The sequence below is a fragment of the Lytechinus variegatus genome, chromosome 6, assembly GCF_018143015.1.
Source record: "Lytechinus variegatus isolate NC3 chromosome 6, Lvar_3.0, whole genome shotgun sequence".
NCBI lineage: Eukaryota > Metazoa > Echinodermata > Echinoidea > Temnopleuroida > Toxopneustidae > Lytechinus > Lytechinus variegatus.
In genome coordinates, this window is record NC_054745.1 from 16,941,157 (window position 1) to 16,963,081 (window position 21,925).

At 36.9% G+C, this 21,925-nt stretch overlaps 1 protein-coding gene across 1 annotated transcript; it reads left to right on the top strand.

Annotated features, from left to right (window-relative positions):
• Window positions 1-1,061: 1,061 nt before the first annotated feature.
• Window positions 1,062-8,669, top strand: LOC121417593 (low-density lipoprotein receptor-related protein 4-like). Its single transcript, XM_041611330.1, has 6 exons — window positions 1,062-1,278; window positions 1,544-1,831; window positions 5,556-5,813; window positions 6,541-6,651; window positions 7,012-7,200; window positions 8,467-8,669. Exons 1-6 carry the CDS (start codon window positions 1,062-1,064, stop codon window positions 8,667-8,669), a joined length of 1,266 nt encoding a protein of 421 aa, XP_041467264.1.
• The last annotated feature ends 13,256 nt before the right edge of the window (window positions 8,670-21,925 follow it).

Here is a 21,925-nt window from a genome sequence, read left to right on the forward strand (position 1 = left end):
TAAGAGGGGCGCAAAAATCGAAACATGAATCTGATGAGAACAGTAGACCGATTCAAGGTTTTCAAGTCAAAGGTCATTTTACCTATCCTGTAGATTGTAGAGGTGGGGTACAGGTTTCAAGTGATAGCCTTCTTTACCGAAGTGCGTATACTTTTCGTCAGTACTTCCACCAAAGATAGAAGAGGGCGTATATGATACACAGAGATACCATCTTATGAACACGTAATCTCCCCTCGTGCAAGAATCGTTGCATAAACGGTAATAGTTTTATATTTGCAATGCCTTATTTTGCTGCTCTCAACCCGGGTGCTCAATGTGTACACAGTGATCAGTGCGCCAACTTTGACATTGGCGTATGCATGTGCAAGATGGTGACTCGACTGCCCAATGCTGGAATACTCCGCAAGGAGTGGGGAATGTGGACAAGGGTTCATGCCCCTTCCGCTATTGCACCCTCTTGTGTCTGTGCTGGAAGTACTGCCCACCCCCCCAAAAAAAAGAGCCCGGGCCAAGACGACCGTCCATTAAAGTCTCAAACGTTACCTGTGTGGATCACGCCAACAACCGATGACCGATATAAAGCATTAAGATGTATGTTTTATTTGTTTAAATACGGGATAAAAAAAACATGCTTTCAGCCGCAAGGCTGTTTTTCAGCAAGTTCGTACATAAAAGTACGTCCTGGGTCCCGTCTTACAAAGAGATACGATTGATCCGATTAACCACAACTATGGACAGCCATCAACGCCAACATCTAAAAGACATGACTTGTTCGTTCAAAATTATTTTTAGAAATGTATTTTGTACATTCATCATTGTCTTGACAACTGGGCATACTCCTCTTTATCAGTTACGAAAATACATAATGTACATTTCCTGTAGAAAAAAAAATTATGATGGATTTCCGTAAAGTAGAGGTTCATTGGATCAATCACAATTCTTTGTGAGAATGATCCCTTTAGGGTCCATTCTCTCAATTCTTTGTGAGAATGGACCCTAAAGGGATCAAGTGATAAATGAAGAATATCATTGTAATTGTTATCTCCTCGGCAGGTCCTCTGATGTTTCTAACAAGCCTTAGCGGAGGAGCCATCTATGTTTCACACGCAAATACCCTCGACTTCAGAAAGCTGCCTTTTCTATTTGTAGAAAGCCCAGTTGCAGTGGGTTATGACGTCATTGGCAAGGACGTTTATTGGACAGACGTAGAAAGGAAGATTTTGAGTGCAGCTCAAATGGACGGGTCTAATCAAAGAATAGTTGCACAAGGACTAGGAGGTTTGTTGTTCATTTATAATCATAATAAAAGTTATGTTTATATGGGGCTTCATATATGCTGTCTAAGCGCTCTACAGTAAGTATTATCAACCCAGTCATTGGATCCATTACTATTCCACACAAAAGTGCGCCACCTCCACTTTACTGGGAGCATCCTGGCATGGCAACCGGCTGTACCCGTGCACACATGCAAAGCTGTAATCACCTTGATGTATTTCACATCCTAACTTTATTCGAACCCCAATATCCATTCATTTTTTTCCAGTTCCTGATGGTTTATTTGTCGACAGCGAAAACGGAGTTATTTTCTGGACGGATGCGGATTTAAAAACCATCGAAACTATTAATTTTGACGGATCCAACCAGAGAGTATTGATGAACGATCTGGACAAGCCGAGGGGTATCATAGTTGTTCCGACCAATGGTAAGCTTTATTGGACCGACTGGGGTGCCACACCTAAGATTGAGATGTCCGATCGGGACGGATCGGATCGTCAGGTGATCATAGATACGGAGATCGGCTGGCCTAATGGTATCACCTATGATATTGAAGGTACATTCTAGGGGCCTGATTCATAAAGGACATGCAACTGTTGTAGATTTGTCATTATGGTAACCTTGATTATGATTGGCTGCTGAGCCCTGTTGCCGTGGTATGACGAAGTTACAACAGTTGTAAGTCCTTTATGAAACGGGCCCCTGGTTGCTGAAAAGAACCCAATGTCGCAAAGTGTGTTTGGAGTACGGAAAAATATGAATATCCTTTCATCGTGATAAATTTGAGCATTTTAACAGTGTGAATCAGATTCTAACAGTCTTCATAGTCAGCTACGAGCCTACGTGAAAAAAGAAACTGTGGACACACACACACACAACCACACCAAAGACGTGTCCACTTATACAGTACAATATTATCTCCAAGCTGTTAAACTTGGACCATTTAACAGTGTTCATGATTATCTATCTTTTCCCAACCACCCTTAAAACCAACAATACTTCGCCGAAAATGAATTTTGAGATATTTATTGAGTATGAACAAACACATCCTAAGCTTTTCTGATCAACAACAACTTACTAAAATACTTGATTGAGTGCAGAGAAAACAAAGCGTGAGCTTCAGAATGTAAGGTGAAAGCAACATTTGAAGCTTTGTCATGTTTGTTCACTCAAGGATAAGATTTTCAACGAAGCTTCAAAGCAGTCCTCAAGAACTCAAGAATAGTTAAGAAAAAGAAATATTTTTTTCAGACAAGCTATTTTTTTTAAATTTTGGCTTCTTGCATACCAATTTATAATTTTATGTTGGCTGTTAACAGAGAACCTTCCCTGGCGATTTATTGATAGTTGTGGGTCACATATTGTGAACATATAGGTCTTTTTACAAGAATAAGAATGAAATATTTGTTTCATTATGTGAATTGTAGGAAAATCATTAATTTACGAAGTTTTAACAATCCTCGAAAACGACACGGATCTCTACCTCAGGGAGCGACTTGGGGCCTCTGAGAGCCCCTCCTATGAGTAAACTTCAGCAATCCCATCGTTTTTCGCATTCACAGCGTTTCGAAATCGCGACGGCGACTGATTCTTCCACATCCAATTCTACTATCAAAAGCTCTTCAGTAGAAAATACAGAAAGATCTTAAATTCTGCAGATGTCAACGGGTCATCAGCAGCACACCAGGGATCACAGGTGTTTCGGCCATTTGAGTGCTGTACACCTCCCCCTGGCTGGCCAGTGCTACGCTGGAATACCCTAGACAGCACCCCCATTGACACCTAAGTGATCTGGATTGTCCAGAAAGCACTACGATGCCTTCTGAATAACCCAAGCCGAGCCCGTCTCGGCAGCCCCACACATTCTCCTCACCCACTTCTCCCCTTCCCTACCACTGAACCCCATTGCTCGGATCCACCTTCTTACAGAGACACCCGCAAACCCCCTGACCCAGTCTCACACTCCTACTTCAGACTAGCATACTTATCCATACTTATCCATTTTCCTCTCCCTCGCCTCTTCTATCCTCGTCTCCCATGGCACCGTCAACTCAACCATCACAATCTTACGTGCCGACCTAGCCACTAGAACCATATCTGGCCGCAGGGCTGTGACTACCACCTCTTCCGGCATAGTCCTATTCCCCTCATCCACACGTACCTCCCAGTCGTCTGCAGCAGCTAACAACCCACCCACATCTTGTCTTTGCCTAGTCTTCCTACACCTTGTCCCCTTCTTGACAAACTCGATGCCCCTCACCCTCGGGGGTCCATTCTTCTTTCTCGCCTCTACCGCTGCCCTTGCCAAAGCTCCCATCTCCTTCAAGACCTGGTTATGCCTACATGTATATAGGCTTGCAATAACCCCTCCGCAAGCTGACAGGACATGCTCCTATGACCCTCTTGCCTTCCTGCAAACCTTGCAGCTGTGGTCCTCCACACAACCCCACCTCTTCAAATTCACTGGCGTTGGCAGGACATCAAAGGTGGAACTGATCATGAAGCGCACGGCTCCAGACGACATCGTCCTGAGTTGGTCCCAGGAGACCTTCTGCTCCACCTCTTCCCAACGAGTTCATGCACCCTGCTGTGCAGCTTTTGCCAACCGACATTCCTCCTCCTTCTCCTTGACTGCGTCAACCACCAAAATCGCTCTTACCCTTCCTGCCTTGTTTGCTATACCATCTCATGCCAGGACGATAGAGAATTGAAACAGCAGCGTTGTCCTGCACTCTGGACAAACGCTTATTTGCAATTTTTCGTCAGCTCAAAATCTTAGGACGATTTGCTGTCCAGGTTCTTCAATCATCAAAGACCTCTTTGTTGTTCATTGTGATTTGACGGGCATTTTCAATAGATGTTTTATCTGGTAAAATCCGTCACCGTTCCACTAGCGAATACTTGCTACAATCACCCCCATCAATCAAACGGACTCCGAACCTATCGATCGCACATGTCATTGGAAATAACGTAAGAGATTGGGTTGGTTTGGAGTTGCTTGTGTCGGTGCGACTGTGGGTGTTTCATAAAGCTTTGGTAAGTTACGAATGGCTTTACAAATGACTGGTGATACCGTCCTGGGTGTTTCAATCTGTTTCTCATTCAATTACTTGTCTTGTAGCGCAAGAAGGCATCACCAGCCATAAGTCGTTCGGAATTTACGAACATCTTTATATGGAACATCCACCAGGATCTTTACTTTAAGTGCGAGCCATGGGGCGGTAAATCTCCTATTCGTCTTTTGCCATCTCGTCCATCACATGGTCTACTTTCATTTGGTCTAATACCATTCCGTCCGTGAACATTTCGTCTAACGACCATTTAGTCCTTTAAACATTTTTTGATCCAAGCATCACTTTGTCTAATCACCAGTTTATCTATGACCATTTCGTCTCATAACCATTTGTTCTAATACCTATTTTCCTTTCATTCGTTTCGCCAAATTAGACCAAATGCATATGGACCAGTGGGCTACTAGACCAAGTGGTCATTAGACAAAGTGGGTGGACGAAATGGCAATTTGATGTTAACCCATGTGGATAGTGGATGAACTGGTGGTAGACCAAATGATAGTAGACGAGTTTAATTTGATAAATTGGCATGAGACCGAGTGAAACTAAACCGCTGAGACGACGAATTTGTAGGCTGAGGAAAATAACGATGTGGAGCGGGGTAGGAATTCAGCCTTGGCCATAAAATGTTTTGTTAGGAAGGAGAAAAATGGAAGAATATTGCAAGAAATCGGAGAAGCAATAAGACAGTTATAGCTGTTTTAAAATTTATATTACTAAGACTATGTAGATTTCAAATTTGCAACTGGGTAAGTAAATTATGACAAGGGGCAAGGACAACTTTTACATAGGCCATGTACTTCATCATGATTCATGAATATGTCGTTTTCTCCTAAGTACCCTCTCCCCAGGGGCAGTAATCTTAATATAATCCGGGCAGTATATCATTTAATGTCCTCATGAAAAAAAATGTAATTTGAAAGAAAATTTTGGGGAAAATGACTTTTATAGCCATTTTATATATTCGAGTACATGGAAGAATAGTCTTTGCCTTACATCATTATGACATCACATATGTGGCCAATTTGAAGTATGATTACCAATATTTACAACTTTTCTTATATTCATACTTTTCTTATTGTTTGTCCGATATTGTTCAAACTTGCACCTATCAATTTGTCTGATTTTTCTTTTTCCTATAATAACAAGTTATTATTTGGATTGGATTCCCATGTCGTTTATGGCACTTCGTTCTTCTTTCCAAACCAGGAAATCGTTTAATATGGTGTGACGCTCTCCTCGACAAGATTGAAACGAGCGACCTCGATGGCAGTCTGAGGAGGACCCTCCTCGGTGTCACCCACGGTGTCCTCCATCCATTTGGTGTTGTGGTCTATGAGGGGACACTGATGTGGAGTGACTGGGTCATGTACGGTGTCGGGATAATGGAGGGTCAGAACCATACCTGGCCATCTCTTTATACGAGTATTTTTATTATCCAACAACCAAGTGGCTTCTATATCGTAGGTGAGTAACGTTACGGTAAATCAATGAGCAAATCTGTAGAGAAAAGGGGTGGGGTCCGATCACTTAAGTAAAATAAGACCTATATCTGAGGTCTTCAATAATTTGTTTATTCATTGATAAGAAACAAACATTTATCAAATATTTCGTAAATCGTACTCGTACTCAAAATATACAACAAATGTTATTAAACAAATAGGCAACATCTAGTGGAAGAAGGATACATTTATTGTACAGAATGAAGCGATAAACACTTTTTTCTGTTCGAATGTAAAAAAAATGTATGCATCAAATAGAGAAACACATATTCTTTCTAAACATTTCGACATTAATTCTAAACAGAGTAAGCATATGACATGAAATATTCTTAAAATTGCTGTCTTGTGCGAGCAAACAAATGCTGGGTATATCCTGTGTGCGATTGGGACAATTTTCGACAATAAGGTTTACATTTCAGGAAAAAAAATGATTAAACAAATTAAGATTATATTTCACTGCTTTAGTCGAAGAATATGATTATATTTCACTGCTTTAGTCGAATTGTGGATGATAATATTAATTTAATGAAGAAATCTGTTAAACATAAAGAGGAATATAAAAATGGAATAAAATGAAAGAAATCGGACACTTAGCAGCATTCCCCAATTCTAGAATGAGTTAAAAAAAGGATTTGTTAGACATATATCCATCAAGTAGTAAAATATATTGTGGTAATTGTCATATTCTTTAGTTGATGCCTGTACTTCTAAGCCTTGCCAGTTCGGAACATGCCACCTGTTTAATGCGTCTGATTATGTGTGCCATTGCATGACTGGCTATACTGGAAAAAACTGTGATACAGGTAATTTCTAATTTCGATTGCATTTCAAATATTTTAAATAAAAAATATGATAATAGGCCTAATAATAATAATGATATGATAAATGATAATAAAAAGTGATAAAAGATGATGATGATAATAATAATAGTAATGATAATATAGTAATAATAATATGTTATAATAATAATGATGATGATGATAATAATGGTAAATGTAAGAAGAAACAATAAGAGGAGAATTATAAGAAGAAGCAGTAGATGAACAGCGGAATAAACTGCCAAATTTGATTAGGAATGGACATGACGGATGAGAAGGAGAAGGCAAAGAAAAGTGAATGAAAAGATGAGTCATAATAGATATTCAAATTATCTTACCTCACAGATGTCACATGTGGTTTACCGACTGAACTCCCAAATAGTCATATTTCTAATCCGAAAGATGTTTATATTCCCGGAGAGATCGTCGTCATCGTATGCAATATCAGTACGACCAACGGGACTCCAAGAACAACATGGATTTGCAATGGAACTACGGGAAAATGGGATATTAGCGAAGATCTTAAGTGTCCAGGTATACGGGGAAAAATGGGTATCGGTTGGTACACAGACTCGCACTTTGTTGTGGGAATAATATAATGTCATGAAAAACATGATGGTATATGAGCCCGGTATATGAGAAAAAGAAGAAGACTATATAAGAAGAAGAAGAAGAAGAAAGAAAAAAGAAGAAAAAGCAGAGGAAGAAAAAAAACAAGAGAGAAAAGAAGAATAAGAACACGAAAAGCAAACGGAGCAGAAGGCATATAGATGCCAAAATGTGGATAAGAATAATGATAACTGAAATGGATTATTTCAAAGTAATATTTTTTTTGTAATAACTTATTATATTTTTATTGTGCATCGCATCCAGGCATCAACGTTACAAATTGGTTTTCAAAAGAGCACAGCCCTGCTCTTAATGGTTTATTGACCTGTCTACATAACCAACGCTGTATTTGTGGGAATTTTGTCAAGATAATATATTGAAAAAGAGGAATAAAGAAAAATAAAAGAGAATGAAATAAGGAGTAAAAGAGGTTGAGAAACATTTCACTTATCTTTCTTCACAGACTTCGCATGCAGTTTACCGACTGAACTCCCAAATAGTCATATTTCTAATCCGAAAGATGTTTATATTCCCGGAGAGATCGTCGTCATCGTATGCAATATCAGTACGACCAACGGGACTGCAAGAACAATATGGATTTGCAATGGAACTACGGGAAAATGGGATATTAGCAAAGATCTGAAGTGTCCAGGTATACGGGGAAAAATGGGTATCGGTTGGTACACAGACTCGCGCTTTGTTGTGGGAATAATGTCATGAAAAATATGATGGTATATGAGCCCGGTATATGAGATAAAGAAGAAGACTACAGAAGAAGAATGAGAAGAAGAAGACAAAACAAAAGAAGGCAAGAGGGAAAATGAGAAAAGGAAGAAAAATAAGAACATCAAGAAGGAGAGCATAAAAAAGCACGCGGAGTAGAAGGCATATAGATGCCAAAATGTGGATAAGAATAATGATAACTGAAATGGATTATTTCAAATTAATTTTTTTTAATAATTTATTATATTTTTATTGTGCATCGCATCCAGGCATCAACGTTACAAATTGGTTTTCAAAAGAGCAAAGTCCTGCTCTTAATGGTTTATTGACCTGTCTACGTAACCAACGCTGTATATTATGTGGGAATTATAATATTTGAAATAGAGGAATAAAAAGTAAACAAAAAGAAAGAGAATGAAAATAGGAGTAAAAGAAAATGAGAAATATTTAACTTATCTTTCTTCACAGACGTCACATGCAGTTTACCGACTGAACTCCCAAATAGTCACATTTCTAATCCGAAAGATGTTTATAGTCCCGACGAGAGTGTCGTCATCGTATGCAATATCAGTACGACCAGCGAGGCTCCAAGAACAACTTGGATTTGCAATGGCACTACAGGAGAATGGGACATTAGCGAAGATCTGAAGTGTCCAGGTATATGGGAATAGGGTATCGGCTTGTGAAACAGCTCGTTCTGGTAAAAGTAAAAACGCTGTGTTGTGGAATGGTGTCATTAAAAACATACCGATGTAATACGATAAGAACATAAAGAGGAAGGGGTGATGATGATGATGAAAAAAGGGGAAGAACAGAAGAAAATGCATATAACGGTAGCTGCCAAAACCGTAGATAATTTAATGAATAATTTCAAAAGTACGATATTAAGATTTGATTTTTGTCTTTAATGTGCATCACTTTAGGTATCCATGTTACACATGGGTTTTTAAAAGAGCACAGGTTTGGAACGAACGCTGTATTTGTGGGAATACAACAATATACTGAAAAAGAAGAAGAAAAAGACAAAAGAAAATGCCAAAGACGATGATGCTGTTAACAGTCGGATGCTAAAAATATTTATTTAAATGTATATTAATTTTTACAAGAAATATCTGATATCAATAAATTTATAACAGTTCCTTTTACAATACCAAAATAATATCAATGAAAGCTCCGTCAACACTCGTATCATTTACAATTTCTTTTTCAGAAGAATTACCAACGAGTTCAATTATATTACCTTTGACTCTCGGAATCAGTGGCTCCTTAGCGGCAGTGGCACTGATTGCTGTCGTCTTTTTTTGGATTTGCAAGTAAGAGAGTTAAAATATTACTGACCTTTAATCATGGTCCATATGCTGGACACGAGGAAGGGGTGGTAAATTGCCCACCGACTGTAATTTAATGTGATAATAACAATAACGCAGTTCTTGTATAGCGCATATCACATTATGTCATAACGTCCCATGCCCTTCCAAAGGACTTGGATATTATTACCCCGGTTTAGTCCCGTAGCCTTTTACAGTGTGATGGCATTTCAGGGAATAAATTCCTGCCGGGTACCCATTCACCTCACCTGGGTCGAGTTCAGCGCACTGTGGATGAATTACTTGCTGAAGGAAATTACGCCATGGCCGGGATTCGAGCCCACAACCTTCTGTTTCAAAGTCAGAAGACTAATCTACTGGGCCACAACTGATTTTTGATGATGTTTCTTTGGGGTTTTTTTGCGTGAAAGAAATTGATCCCATTCTCTCTCTCTCCCCTTCTCTTTATAATTACCATAAATTGTTGCCGGGAAAGTGTTTCCTGAATGTGACCTTTTATTTGAGGGGTCTTGTATATATGTTTATATATATGATGGTCTTCTATCCTTTGTTTCTTTTTTACTTTAAACGAACATGATGAACCTTGTAATTGTTTTTTTTTATTTGTCTTATACATTCTGTTGAACATTCTTTTTCATTCAGTGATTCATGCCCGCCTTCCCGCTTACCTCTTCCTCTCTCTTTCCCTCCCCCTCTTCTTTTCTTGTCCTTCGTCTTTTCTTTGTTTACTGTATTAGATTTATGTACACAGGTTTATCCCGCGCTACAAGAATTTGCTTTTAGGGTCGTTCGCCTTCTTCTAAACTTAACATGCAGGCCTACAATGTATATTCGTCATGACAAACTGATTTTCGTATGAATTTATATGTTTATGAAGAATGTAGAAATTCATGAAATTGAAGAAAAATTTCTATTATTTGAAAGATTTTTTGAAAGATTATTTGAAAGATTTTGTCCCTGTCGAAGATATTTCAGAATATCTGCCGGGGTATAGTCACACTCGTAGGCCTATCTTAATATGTTTTATAAGATCATTATGCCCAATTCTATCCCGGGGGGGGGGGCACTTCCATTCACGAGTGGATACCATGCGCGACCATGGGGTCTCGAAAAGCACCCTAAACACGTTATTTCCATATTCTGAAAATGCGCCCCTTAACAAGTATAGGCGTGTGAAACCCTACCCTTAACAAGTATTGGAACAAAACGATACTCTTGGCAAATATTCCCTGAAATGAACCCCTAAACAAGTACAGGAATGTTTTATTGTTACGGGTCCTTCGGACGTCGGCTTTAGGTTATTTGATTTTGTATACGACCTCAGCTTCTACATCTCGTTTAAATCGGACTCTAAACACGTAGTGTTGGGGCAAAAAGGACATCCTTTATAAAACATTTTAATTTTGTTTTATCATCCCCGCAAATTTGACCCTAAACACGTAACTATGCTAGCGAAATAGATACCCTTTTTCATTATTTTTGTGTTTTTGACACCCTTATTACGTTACGTACGTAACGTGCCCTATCGTGAAAAAGACATCCTTTTTACGTGTTTTTTTTTTGGTCGCGCATGGTATCCACTCGTCAATGTAAGTGGCCCCCTGGGAATTCTATGCTATTTACATAGCACTTAGTTACTATCATACGTTACTTAACATTGATCCCCAACTATATTTGCATCTTTCATGGTTTGAATTATTATTTGCTAGTTTTAATATTACTGTTTTTATTGTTACTAATTTTCTGCAGATGTATGACACAAAAGGATATATCTCGAGTCGATCACAGAACTACCCCGAAGCAACTAGATGACCGCGGCCCTCTTCCATGTGTCCCATCCGATATTGACGAAGATGACCATTATTACAGCGGAATAACAAACCCGACCTCTGATCATGGTCACATATACATGACCAGTATTGCGGATGACATGGCACAACGGGATTCCATCGATTCAAGATATAGCTACCTAAGACCAAATTCCACTGCGTAAAATCATAATTTTTCTTATATCAATATCGGTTGGTATTTGCGTAGTGTTATTTCCTTTGACCAAAGTATATCAGTCATTATTTTCAAAGTATATCAGTCGTTTTTTCTTCTGTCTTGCGCAACATATCCTTTACAACGAAGACCTCGTTGTGAGAAAAGCTTTGCATTTGTTCAGTAATTATGTTTGCATCAATATGATTTCTTTTGTTTTCTATTTCTTTCCTGTAATACATACATGTACGCATATAAGAATAAGTCGACTATACTTTCTTCATGTCCAAGGGGATCCACACTTTTACAAGCTTTGCTTTTTAGTGGATCCCCTCATTTCCATTTATGCTCTATATTATACTGTTTTTTATGTTTGTTTTACGAAGTAAGAATGTCCTTCTGTAAACTTGTACTTGATTTGTACTTGTACTTGTAATTGTACTTTATATTACTTTGCATTATGTTTTGAATGGAAATGAAATAAAGAATTGAATTGAAAAATTGAATTGAATTATGCCGTGCCACCCCAAAGTAACCAATAAGTATGTATGGTAACTTTGAGAAAAAGTGACGTGTAGAGGAGAATTTCATCATGACTTGTGTTATGTCATAGTGGTTTCAACATTCAAATGCTCATAATCTTATTGTTTGTCTTATTTTTCTCCAACTTCCATTCATCCTGTTCTGCGATTTTAATGCTTGTACAAAACTAACTCGTCCCAATTAAGGTTTCCTCCTTTCTGATATTAGAACTGAGTACATTATGCAGTCTATGCCATATTATTACGTGTAGTTAATGTTCTTGTGTGCATTATATTAAGATACAGCATTTACGTCAAAGTATTCATTATGTATTATAAAGATACAACATTTACATCAAAGTGTTCACACGTTAACGCCAAAGCTCACATGTTATCTGTTGCATATAATTTATACATATGCGCGCTTCGGGCAAAATACTGTCCCTTGGGAAAAAAATATAACTCCGTCGGGGAGAGGAAATGTTTCATTTAAACTCTAGGTAGGCAATATCTGTATGATACATTTTATGTTACATTACATAATAAATATTTTTTTCATAACCATATGAAACATAATTTAGCCAGGGCCTATATATGTTCATCGTTCCCCATGCTTGCATTGTCTTTAACGAAATATATAATCATGTTGTACTAAAACTTCAAGTCAATGTACATTGTACACCAAATGTGTTTCCTCGTACTTCGAGTTTTTGTTTTATGTAGTGACATAATGTTTCGATTCAAAGCGATTGCCCCCTTTTAAGGTCTGAATATAAAACACTTCAAGTCCGTGCTTACGTTCGCATTAGTGTATTGGTGAGATATGTCTGCTCTTCATGAATTCCTGAAATCAGTCCTTAATTTTTTTCTGATCTGATTTTCGTAGATTTTCAGTTCGTGCTTCACGCTCGTAATATTTTAATAGTGAGATGCGTATATTAATCATTACAATGACTACAAAAAGTGCTTCATGTGTTTCAATGTAATTCTAACAAAATCAGCAAGTGCTTGGCACTCGCACTAAGATGACTATGGTGAGATATAAATACACTCTCAATGGATTTCTAAAAAATAGTCCTTAAAATGTCACTGTTTTAGGTCAATGTATAGACAAATTTCAGCTCGCGCTTCACGCTCGCATCATTTGGTTCGAGAAATACGTATGATCTACGTGAATCCCTACAAACAAGCCTTAAAATGTCCTTCTTCACGTCTGAATTTCCTAAATTATCTATATTTTATTAGTGAGATGCGTATAATAATCATGATAACAATGACCACAAAAAAGTGCTTCATGTGTTTCAATGCAATTCTTACAAAATCAGCAAGCACTTGGCACTCGCATTAGATGACTATGGTGAGATAATGTATACACTTAATGAATTCCTTAAAAAATAGTCGTTAAAATTTCCGTTTGGGGTTAAACTATACAAAAAAAAATCAGCTCGCGCTCTTATTGTTTGTATAGCGAGAAAGGTACGTATCATGATTACAAAGATTAGCTTATATAATGTCCCTTTTTATGTCTGAATATTAAAAAATTTCAGCTAGCGCTTCGCGCTCGCATTATTTGATCAGTGAGATACATGTCCGTCTAATGGCACAGTCCTGAGAATGTCTCTAACAGGTCAGTATACTTGGCAATTGAGCGCGCTTCCTAAGTGACTCAAAATTGTTGATGGTGCCCCTCCCATGTCGTGACACACGGTACGCCCCTGATGTATGTGGGTGTGTATAAGTTGTCATCTGTCTCGTTTTTGTCTCACTTGCATAGCAGAGTGAGACTATAGGCGCCGCGTTTCCGACGGCGGCGTCAACACCAAAGCTTAATCGTAGGTTAAGTTTTTGAAATGACAGCATAACTTAGAAAGTATATGGACCTAGTTCATGAAACTTGGCCATGAGATTTATAATCAAGTATTACTGAACATCCTGCTTGAGTTTCATGTCACATGACTAAGGTCAAATGTCATTTAGGGTCAATAAACTTAGACCATGTTGGGGGAATCAACATCAAAATCTTAACCTAAGGTCAAGTTTTTGAAATGTCATCATAACTTAGAAAATATATGGATCTAGTTCATGAAACTTAGACACAAGGTTAATCAAGTAAGGAAATAGAGTAACCAAGTATCACTGAACATGTGAGTTATAGTAGTTTTCAAAGTAAGCACTGCTGCTATATTGAATCGCATGATGCAGGTGAGACGGCCAGAAGCCACTTGTTAGGTCTAGGAATGCCATTGTTTCATTTTAATCTGTTGTATAATGGGGCTGATGTTGACCAATAAGTGTTCTTTGGACTAATATGAAGAAAGAGAGAGAGAGAGGGAGAAGTATAAAGAAACAAACAAAAATCATTGATTAAGGTTAAAGTAGTCTTCCGGGCTGAAATCAATTGTATCTTACTAAGTGGAGTAAAATAAGCGAGCACTAAATACTGAAAATTTCATCAAAATATGATAACAAGTAACGGAGTTATTGAATTCTGAAGTTTATCAATATTTTATAAAAACAGGTATATGCATGCCGTTATGAATATTCATTTAGGTTGGCTTATGACATCACATTCCCTCTTTAGTTTTTTTTTGTTGCATGAAATCATAATTTTATTTCGTCATGCAAGTGCGAATAATAGTTATTCACTAATAACTACAGCAATGAATTAATGTATTATAACAGTTTTAATCCGTTTATGTTTAGTTCTTCGAGGAAAAAACAGTAAAATACTTTCATTCATTCAAATACAAAATAAAATTTGGGGATATGACATCATTAGTTTGCTCATTGAATATTCATGAGGGCATACATAGAACTATTTCATATTAAACTTCATAATCGTCGGTCATAATTTGATCAAATTTGCGCCGTTTTTTGCATGAATTTCTTTATCTGTTCAAATTATATCATTTTACCCCTCTTAGTAAAACTTTATTCTTTCAATGAATGTTTGATTTCTTTGCCTGATTAATATTATCTGCTTAAATAAAGACACATGAACACGATTGGTAACACTATTTGACTTTTACTATTTCATTACTTTATACATATGCATTTAAACTACGCAATCATCATCACCATTATAATCATCGCTTTTTTATCTAAAGTAGGTAAATGGTGTAATGTAATTTGAATAATTAAGCATAAGTAAATGAAAAATCACAGACAAATAAAAAAAAATAAGAAGAAAAAATGGTTATCCATTGGCCATGAATCGGAATATTAAACTTCATTAGGCCTACGATTGCCTAGAGGCATGCGAGTCATCACAGAAGACCATCTTCTATTGTTTCTTCCTGTCTACATGTAATGTTCTAATAACCACGCATACACCTGGGGCACGTTTCATAAAACCTGTACTATTAATAAAACAAAATGCCATTTAAAAGCTACTGAAATCATTCAATTTGATTGGCTGATAACCAATTTGTTACAGAATAATTATGTGCATTTGCTTCTGAAACAAGTCTTCAAGAAACTGGTCCCTGCCTCACTACAGCACAGCCCATGTTCTTTACGCTGGTTGATCGCGACACTGGCGATGATAGTTGGTAGTGAAGTTGATTCCAAATAATTCCAATTGTATTGAGCAGGTACAGGTAACAGGGTTACGCATTCCAAGGGTTCTTCTGTAAATTTTGTTAAATATATGAAATGAAAAGGTTACGAAGCCAGACAAGAGAAAGGAAACATAACCAAGAAAGCGAAACCCTTATCTGTTATCATGATCTGATAGAAAAGACTATGCCTGAACAATTATATATACATGTGTATACACACACACACACATACATATATATATATATACATATATATTTATATATATAAATAAATAAATATAAATATATATATATATATATATAAACAAATATATATATATATATATATAAATATAAACACATGTTCCCCCTTAGTGTTGTGCTTCTGCAAAGCAAACAATTTTTTTTGACGATATCTAGATGATCATGATACCCCCAATAAAAAATAGTAATGGATGGAACTTATGGAGCCTATTACCGAAGAATATGGAGGTTTCTTTTTAGGATTTTCACAAAATATCAAAAGAATTTGCTCATTAAATGGAAGGTTACAGTCAGTTCTATTATATTTTGCTAGGTCTTGACCCCGACTTGTGATTCAGCACTATACTGAAAAAAATAAGTAATAATAATAATGCAAATCCAAATTATATGAGATGAGCACGTACTGCAACGTTAACATTATGTTTTATTTGGGAAAGACATTTAACGCGATATTCATCAATTGTGTATATAACACTGGAAAAAAAAGGAAATCAAATTACGAGCATGTACTGCAAAGTTCTACACTATATGTTTTATTTGGGCTACACATTTAACACGATAATCAATTGTGTATATTGAATAATTGTAATTTTACTAGATTTGGGTGACAAGACACTGTACATAGCCACTGTGTTGATAAAAAAGCTATTACCTCATCTGTAGAATAACAATCTTTTTCTTTTTTGGTCAATGACGAAGGTCCCGTCATCAGCCAGCGTAACGATGAACTTGTGGTTTGTGTTTTCTATTTTGGTAGCATCTGGATGGTCCAAGTCATTCTCAGCGTCTCTTCTAGTTTTGAATACCCGGACTCTAACTCTTTTATGCGGTGTCTGGTAAGTTAAACAGCCCTTCTTGTCAAGTGGTGAACACTGCGCTTCAACTAGATTTTGACACTCGTAATCGGAGAAAAAATCAACTGTTACATATCCTGAGCGTTGAGATTTGTTAAAGATTTTGGTTGTTCTCTGCCTCCTGATAGAACCCAAAGTTTTTGAGAAAAAATCCAAGATGGAGCCAGCTGCTGTTAGAAGTGCCACGGTTCCCGCCATCTGATCAGTCATCGCATCAAATCACAATCCAAACTTGATTTGTTGTAGGCTTAATTGATGAACGACCCGCAAATGTCACCATGATGCCGCAAGCTGTATAACGTTTTCTGCCTGATATCACACCAGTTCAGACAGGAACAACACTACTTGATCAGACCTACACATGCTAGAGGATTTTTTCATTAACATTGGTTTTGTCCTAGTTCAAGGAAAATGTGTTTTGTGACCTGACGTCACAACCCAGAAATGAAAATGATTGGCTAACTTACATCTTCAGCCCCTCCCCTTTATAAAATATGTACAGACCTGGTAAGGTGGTAGGTACTTATAAGGTTTCAAAGAAAATTAAACCAATAAAATCTATCTGAAACACGGTAATGAGTTTGAGCTAGAACAAAACTTTAGGATGACCTAGTTTCGTGGAGGGATTTGATTTTAAAAAGGACAATTACACTATGATCTGTGTCCTTTGCTCTTTTTTTCAATCATATCAGTTAACTCTATAAGTTCTGTCATTTCTTTATTTGATTAGGCTTTATTCAGTCCGAGAATACGTGATAAAATCCTGCTTGTGTTATTTGCAAAGCTATAAATGGTAATTCCGCCCTTAGTTTTCAATGGGGTCATCTTCTGTATTATCGTGATTACATCAAACTTATTCAGTTCTCTCAGTTTTTTTTATTTGATTTGGCTTTATTCAGTCCGATCATACATGATAAAAGCCTGCATTGTGCTATATACAAAGCTATAAGTGGAAAATTTTCCCTCCGTTTTCAATTAATTAACGGTGTCAAGTTGTCATTAATAATTTTATATTCTGTATTATTGTGATGATATCAAACTTCTAAGAATGTTATAAATGGAATTCTGATATGACGTCCAGTTCGCTGTACATTGCGTCCCACAAAAAAGGAAACCCGTTTTCAGAGATTGATTTCACAATTATTAATCATGCTTTTACTATGAATTTGATACTTATCGTTAACGGTTAAAGTGGAATCTCATCTTCAATTTGAGACCAACCGCTGAGCAAATCATTCACTCATCGCCAGATTACAAACAATTACTATTGAGGCCTATTAGATAAGATTTGCGCAGAAACTCAAAACTCTCATTTCAGGGATCAGTGAGAGAAACTTCGCCAAGAATACAAAAGAAATGGTAATGAGCCAATTGTTGAATAAGCACGGTTGTCGTATCACGAACCAGTCTTGTCCAATGTTTTTGCGCAACCTAATTTTTGTTCAAACTCTTCTTGCTCATTAATGTCAGAAGTGTTCGTCACATATTGAGTATCAAATTGTAGTTAGGATAATTAAATTGAATGAGGATGTAAATGAAATATCACAATTTCCTATTTTTCTGGGACGCACTGTATAATAATGATAACAGTGGAACCGTCGTGGTGTAGCGGTTCTGATTCTCACCTCGTAATCTGGGGCCGTATTCCATTAACGACATAAGCATGCCTAAGTAAAAAATCTAAGCATTTTGTCTTATTTTTCTGTCTAAGATAAAATTCTTAGCCAAAACGCGTATTCCATAAAGAATTGGCTAAGAATTTTGTCTAAGAATTTGGCTAAGAGGTTTTGCGCAACTAAGACAGATATAGGATGAATGGCTAAGTAACTTTTCTTAAAATGCAGATTCTGTATTTCATAAATACAACATGGCTAAGAATTTAGCTCTAACTTTAAGACAGCTGTGAGTTGTCTTAATTGTATTAGTTTCAAGGTAATTCAGCCAACAAAATTTTAAAATTTGTACCTATATTGCATTTCGAGCTCCTACCTCATTTTCTAAACCGATTTTCATGAAATTTTGAACACACATCGTTCTTAAGATTAGGAGGTGGAAGATGTTTTTCTTTTTCAGAAATTGTGTTGCCATGGTAACAATATATTATGGCCAAAATTTTGCCGTTTAAAAAACTTCATTAATTTTCTACCAATTCTCATGAAAGTTGGCTCACACATTGGGTTTGAGGAATGATGTGCAAGATACATTAAAGCATGTGTCAGAAAATGTGTTGCCATGGTAACGGTATATAATGGAAAAAAATTATGTATAAATCTTGCTGTTCCAACTACTTCCTCAGTTTTTAACCAATTTTCGTGAAATAGTGCACAAACATTAGTCTTGATGTGAAGATGTGCAAAACATATTTTATGGCTATATAAAAAATTGTGTTGCCATGGTAACAAAAAATACCAAAAATAAATGAAAATCTTGTGATTGAATCAGTTTTCAACTGGTCTATTCTCCTAAATACTTGGCATACACATTAGTCTTGAGTTGAAGATCTCTAAGACATATTTTTGCCTGTATCAAAAATCGTGTTGCCATGGTAACAACATATTATTTAACGAAAATCTTGTAGTTCGAACTCCTTCATCTTTTTCAACCAATGCTCATGAAATTTGGCACACACATCAGTCTTGAGTTAAAAATGTGCAAGAATATTTTTTGTCTGTATCAGAAATCGTGTTTATTTTTCAACCTATTCTTATAAAAGTTGGCTCACACATTGATTTTGAGGTATAGATCTGCAAGACACAGTCTATATTGGAAAATTTGTTGCATGAACCAATTTTTCTGTGGCCGGTCGAGACAAGTATTTCCTAATAAAACCAATATTTCGCAATTGGTAGCGAACTGATCTACAAATAAAAGAAATGTGATTAGACTTGTGAGAATCAAAAACTATACCGAGATTGCGACAAGAACTTGACAGATTTACATTGAGGCCAGAAAATGAGATTGAGTCGATGTGGATTTTACTAAGATGTACCAGTACTTTGGAGCCAAAAAGAAGAAATTCACATTTGGCTGGATTCAACTTAATGCTAGATCCCTAGCCTACTTCCTTTTTCAGGCCTAATGTTAGATGAATAGATCTATTTACTAGCCTACATTTACAATTTTTTAGAACTAGAATCTATATTTTGATAGAGTCTACAAGTCTCTACTTAAGATCTCGACCTATAACTATTAACACCTAGATTGTCATAGTTCTACTTGTACTAGATCTAGATAGGGTCTAGCTTTGTCTTATTTTTTGTCTAGATCTAGGCTTACGTTAGAGATTCTAGATCAAACAGTAGACTAGTCTGACTAGATCAGCCAGTCCTAACGTTAGGGCTACCGGCTAGGCTAGAAATAGAATCTAGAATGAATAGAAAAAAAGTATAGCCATAATAGACTAGGCCGCCTAAATAGACCTGGAGTGAATTTTTATATAAATCTAGGCCCAGTCTAGACTGAGCTGTTGGTCTACTAGGCCTAGGCTTTACTTTATGCCTGTTTTCTAGAAACCTCGATCTAAACAAACTCCCCAAAATGTATAAATTAAGAACTCCTCCAAATAAACATATGGACCTAAAACAGAAGTAGACCTAGGCCTAGATCTACTTAGAATCTACATAGATGTCGAGACTCTAGGTCAGGACTAGGCCTAGATCTAAGTTAGGCGTAGTTGGCAAGCAATGCATAGGTATAGCGATAGGCCTAGCAGTAGCACTGTAGACAGAAATAACCGTCTTTTTCTAGGAATTTATTTAAGAGTTTCTGACATTTACTGTCATATCACATTGGTGAGATTAGGGTCTAGGCCAACGTAATGTTGTTAGACTGTCGAGTGTCGTACTCGTAGTCGTAGTTTAGCAGAAAAACCAAAATACAGTCGGAGACAGAAGCTTTTGGTCCAGAATCTAGGGCTAGGCCTAACTTCCTCTAAGAAGTCAGATCTATTCTAGTCCTACATCATGTACATGTATTGGCTGTCCTAAGTAGTAAGTAAGGCTAAGCCAGGCTAAGTCCTGAATATTGTTCTAGGCCTAGACCAATACTACTATACTTCAGTCTCGGTTGCTCCACTATATGGCATGCCACTACTGTCTAGACTAACAAAGTTACGTTTTGCAGCCTTCATGAAACTAGTAAAAAAAAAAAAAAATGTTTAATTCTCCTCCAAACAGACGGATATTATAGATCTAATTGGGCCTAGGATAGATCTAGGCATAATGTTAGACCCAAGGCTGATCTCAAAAGTTACAAAAGTGTTCCCTTAGGGGGCCTAGGTCTACTTAAACTGAAGTTATATAGAGTAGGCCTAAACTTAAAGATGTCGAGAGGAAAATATTCAATTTATATTTTGACAAACAAAACATGAAAAGTAATATATGGGACTGATACACAAAAAAACTGCAAGTCACTCGGTTTGGGATTGAAATGTTTTGGTAATTAACAAAAATATAAATGAGTTGAATTAAAAATTCTTACCATTTATGTGTGATGAATGCTCTTCTCTTACTACAATAGTTGTAATTAGTTTCAATAAAATCAAAATTTTTAAGAAAAAAACAACTTTAGTCACATTTTTGCAAGTTTGTTGCAGTGACTTCTGCAGCAATTTATCATTAAAAAGGTCACTGAAGGTCATAGAATTTGAGACTTTGGCTTAGCCATATCGCCTGACTTGAGACAAATGTCTTAAAGTTTATAGAATATCGTTAGGGAAGATTTCTTAGACAAGCAAAATGCTAAGACAAAATGCTAAGACTTAAGCAAAAACCTTATCTTGTTTATGGAATACGGGCCCAGAGGGTCGTGTGTTCGAATTCCAATGCGTCCTTTGGCAAGGCGTCAATCCCCCATTTTGCCACTCTCCACCCAGGTATGAAATGGGCACCTACATGGTAAGATGTGAAAACCTACATGTATATAGTATGCATAGCAAATGAGTCTTGAAAGTCTCGTTGCATTGCTCCCCAGTGATCGTGTAGTGGAGAAAGTGCACGCACTGGCCCGTATTCTGAAATACATGGTCTATCTCTGTGCTAAAATTATGGGAAGCAGAAAATCGTAATTAGTTTACACGATATGTTTTTTTTTATGTTTACAGAGCATTTCCCTCATGCGTTAACGATGAGGAATTAATCTATTTTAACGTGGAGAAGGTTTACAGTTCACCATCTGTAGTGTGAAGAAGGGAAGGAAGTACAGGCAGAAAATCGAAATGGAAAAACGAGATAGGATGAAAAGAGAAAATTAGAAGTATTCTTTTCTTGAAAGTGAGTGAAGTCCTGAAATGAGTAGCGATGGTTTGAGTAGTAGCAGGTTGAAGTGAAGAGAGGTTAATCTATTTAGTAATCATTCCCAGAAGGTTTCGAATGAGTTGAGTGTAAAAATGAACTGATGAATTGAGCCTATTATGTAAAAGGTTTTGTCACATTTGGCTC